Raw genomic sequence first — 4186 nt, forward strand, 5'->3', positions numbered from 1 at the left:
AAATTGTGAGGCTTGAACTCCTCCTTTTCACAAATTCCAATTTAACACCTGCTCGTCTGTGTGCAACTGTTTGCCAGTCTATATAGCCTATAAACACACTTGATCTCGAAACACTATCCATTAGGCACTGGAACCATGTTCCAAGGCCATGGTGTGAGCAGCTGAATGGTGTTCTCTTTTACTCTGCTGTGTTGTGGGAAATTCTTGGTCTTTTCTGACATCTTGTGGTTAATTTTAGTAGTGGAGCTGTCATAAACAGAGGTTTTCTAGAGTCAAGTGGGACGTTGCTACTGGCAGGTCAATTTGTTGCTAAAAGTTGCTAAATGACGTTGTGACGGACTGAAATTAACTGGCCATGTCGGTGAAAAATAGATCAAACATTAGTGACTGGCCTATTCATTGGGTTTTTACTGTGGTTGTTGAACTTATAACGCAAACAAATAACCCCTTAAAGTTTTACACCTTTTAAAGACAGATTAACTTAATTTTAATTTGCAATAACGTTACTTTGTAGAATAAATTCTTTCAATAAACGTTTTTGCAACGTTTTGTCGGGGCTGAACCTGAACTAACCCCAGACTCTTTAAAGACAGTAAAGTTACTGCGTTTTTTGTCTAATTTTAGAGGGAACGAACGTTTGAGCTTCAAAGTATTTTTTTAAAAAGAATACCAGCTAAATTCGCTGCTAGGTGCTTTTTCCAAAGAAAAAACAAGGAAGTTGCCAGCGAGTAGCCTAGTGTAAAAGTTGACAAGTTGCTAAATCTAAGGAGCTTCTGGCTGCGGACCTCACCCAGAATGCATTGGTGTTTGCTGTAGCCTAGAGGACGTTAGCACCAGATATCTGACTCGCATAATAAATACATATAATTGATTACCCAGATTGAAAACATGGAGATCGGGACAGAGATAAGCAAGAAAATAAGGGTGAGTGTTTTTTGTTGAGTAATTCATCTTCTAGTCTAGCTATTTAGCTCTTTTTTGTTATTAGCCATGGTCGCCCAACCTCCTAGCTAGCTAATGTTAGCATCTTTGCAGCCAGCCGGCTAGCTCTCTCTATCTACTGCTAGCTAGCTAGTAGCTAGCTAGCTCCGTTGATTGAACATCTATCGTGAAATACACGGCTAGCTAACACGTTTAAAAAATTTGCCGTTGAACTTTGAAGGAATTGGTTCGTCCAGGTAACGTTAACATTCGCATTAGTGCGTAGCGGTAACGTTACACGCACAAAACGTGGGCCAAAGCGGCCATTCAGAGACAGTTAGCTAGCCAACTACCAGTCTGGCTTTGAGCTAGCTATTTTGATCATGTTTGCTTGCACACTTTACAGCAAGCAAGCAAACAACCGTGTAACTCCAAAGCACATTTTGTCTGAGGTCAACAACTGATCCAACTAATAGTTAATATGTGATTGGCCATTTCAGGCGGCTATCAAGGGGAAGCTTCAAGAGCTTGGTGCATATGTGGGTGAGTATAAACCCAATACATCCATGGTATAAACCTGCTTCGACCCAACTACGACAGTAGATCGTCACTTGTAAGTGTGTGACTGGCTTGCTAATTATATTTTCCCCTATCCCCAGACGAAGAACTTCCTGACTACATCATGGTTATGGTGGCAAACAAGAAGACCTCTCAACAGATGGCTGACGACCTCTCTCTCTTCCTTGGCAACAATACTATCAAGTTTACTGTCTGGTATGAAACCAGCTGACATTCTGTCATATGAATCAAGGGGTTTCTTTTGAATCCTCACTTTGCACGAACACATCAGTTCAACTTCTATGTGGATTTGTTGTCGTTGCAGGTTACATGGTGTCCTGGAGAAATTGAGATCAGTTGCAGTGGGTGAGTCGTGTTCCAATGCTACTCTTGATTGTTTCATTTAAAAGATATCCGGAAAATGTTTCTGACTGCTCTGGCCTTGTGATAAGAGGTTTTTATCTGTTAGGAGTGCCCAGGGCGGATAAAGTGTGCTATTCTCAGAGCAAGACCTTATACATGCCTCCGTTGGTCATCTGACTGGGCAGTGTCCGCTGGCCACTGATGTATAAGGTCATATTTGGAGAACTCTTGCCATTGGACTGAAACGATGTATAGATACAGGCTACAGACTATATAGAAGTGTCATACTGAAGGCCATTTTGTCTGAGCAGGGAATGCTGAATGCCAAAGTATTTTATTGTGACTGACCCAGATATCTGTTGGGGGTGGGTCCAGTTAGTCGATTAATCGTTCATGATGGTCAAAGTCGATTTTTGATCACTGGTCAATTTTGGTCAAATTGTGGTCACTTTTTTCCCGTTCAAATTAACACTTCCTTTAAATATATTTAAATTGAACTGAACTAATGTTGTGCATAATCCATTCTGTAGCGCTATATTGATGGAATGAATGGAATTGTGGTCTTTACTTTGTTTCATTCAAATAAACACTACTTCTAAAACTTTGGAATCAAATCTTTCGAATGTCGGCCAAAAAACGATTCATCAATTAATCATTCAACCCACCCACTGATTAATCGACTATGAAAAATGTGAGTTGTGCACATCCCTAATATCTGTATGCTGTTTTACTGAATAAATGTTGAATCTGATCTACAATTCAGGGCCTTTGATTCTTCAATACCAGACAGATCAATAAACCATCATATCACTTTGTAAACTCTATCCTTGTTTGCAACTAACCTGTCGATGTTCCCTCTGTGCAAGTAGAGCCAGCGTCCTTGAGACCTGAGCTCTACTCTGATCCCGGCGCTGCCCCTGGCAAGGGCCGAACCTCGGGGAGTGAAGAGGGGAAGGGGGAGGAGTCAAAGGCTCTCGCCGTGTCCAGCTCGCACTCTGATAGGGTGGAGACTCGTGTGTCCAGCTCCGCCCACGATCACCATGCTAGGTGAGATTCCTATGGTTGTCTGTATTATTATTTTTATTTTTTTTTAAGGTTGCCATACGTGTGAATCTGGGTAGCGATGCACTTTTATTTCACCACACGTCATGGTGATGAAAGGGGACAGCTCTAACCCGTCCAGATGTGGTTCTGTGTCAGCAGGTCAAGTTCCTCCCGCCTCACGTCCACCGTGAAGCCCCTCATGGAACCGCTCTCCTCCGACGCCATCATCGACATCAAGCCCGACGCGGACGACGACCTCATCGCCGTGGATGCGGTGGAAGTAGGCGTCCCTCCGGTTCGCCCGCGTGGCCCCGGGTCCTCCGGGCGCGCAACGGTCCAGGTCTACAGGCCCCCCCCGGGCAGGTCCTCAGGCAGGTCCGCAGACGCCTACAGGTCCTTCGAAGGGTCCTCTCACAGCAGGCACCAGCAAGGATACCTACAGGAGAGCAGGCACCAGCAAGGCTACCTACAGGACAGCAGGCACCAGCAAGGCTACCTACAGGACAGCAGAAGCAGCAGGAGCTCCAGAAACGGGCCCAGTGCTAAGGTATGATGAATAATTAAAGATGATGGTAACTTTGTTCATGTGTGCATTTGATTATCTATTTTGCATAGTTGTCATCATCCATTGCAGGTCAACATGGTCTATTACAAAACAAACAAACATCTTTATTTGTCACACACTGAGTATGCACACATCACACGGTGTAGAAGACAATGCTGAGACACATACACACAAGTTGCTGCAGCGTCCACCCATAAAAATGTTCTCCTGCTCTTAAACCCGCCGTCCTTCCCACAAGGGCAGCTGGGAGCAGACAGTAGGCAGCGGGCATGAGACGCGCCCGGGGGGCCAACCAAGTGCTTCTGTCCGTCTGCGCCAGGGACGGACAGCGTTAGCGATCTGTTCTTCTGCATGTTTTTCATATTGGGTTCTTTCTGGGGGAAACCCTTGCGAACACGGGGAGAACATGCAAAGTCCACACAGAAAGGCCCTTCTTGCTGTGAGGCGACAGTACTAGGTACTGTGCAGTGTGCAGCCATGCAACCATGCTGCTATAACATGTACATTCAATCAATATCGAGTACTAGATACTGACATAACGTGAAATAGATTAGGAATAAAGATAGAAAATCACATCTCCACCATGGATGACAGCTGTGTCCTCTGCTGAGCAATGAGGCATCACACCCAGCAGTATATCCACGGTTTCCTGTACGTTTGGCATCTCGTTCTGATGTCATTTCCTGCTCCAGCAGCGGGACGAGGCGTCGAGGAAGCGCAAGGCCCCGGTGGCCA

The 4186-nt window shown here is 45.0% G+C and overlaps 1 protein-coding gene across 5 annotated transcripts in view; it reads left to right on the forward strand.

The window, feature by feature from the left end:
* The first annotated feature begins 811 nt into the window (after window positions 1–811).
* The window catches only part of zc3h14 (zinc finger CCCH-type containing 14), a 12635-nt gene continuing 9260 nt past the window's right edge, over window positions 812–4186 (forward strand). For 3 of the 5 annotated variants that reach the window (XM_084453324.1, XM_084453325.1, XM_084453327.1), the window contains exons 1-7: window positions 812–924; window positions 1422–1464; window positions 1581–1695; window positions 1805–1845; window positions 2712–2889; window positions 3043–3433; window positions 4144–4186. The exon at window positions 4144–4186 is cut by the window's right edge and continues 142 nt beyond it. In XM_084453324.1, the coding sequence (XP_084309450.1) occupies window positions 889–924; window positions 1422–1464; window positions 1581–1695; window positions 1805–1845; window positions 2712–2889; window positions 3043–3433; window positions 4144–4186 (847 nt within the window). In that variant the 5' untranslated portion in view covers window positions 812–888. The remainder of the gene's footprint in view (window positions 925–1421; window positions 1465–1580; window positions 1696–1804; window positions 1846–2711; window positions 2890–3042; window positions 3434–4143) is intronic. The other 2 variants (XM_084453326.1, XM_084453328.1) reach the window with 1 other exon arrangement.

This window comes from Borostomias antarcticus (assembly GCF_949987555.1).
Source record: "Borostomias antarcticus genome assembly, chromosome: 19".
Classification (NCBI taxonomy): Eukaryota; Metazoa; Chordata; class Actinopteri; order Stomiiformes; family Stomiidae; genus Borostomias; species Borostomias antarcticus.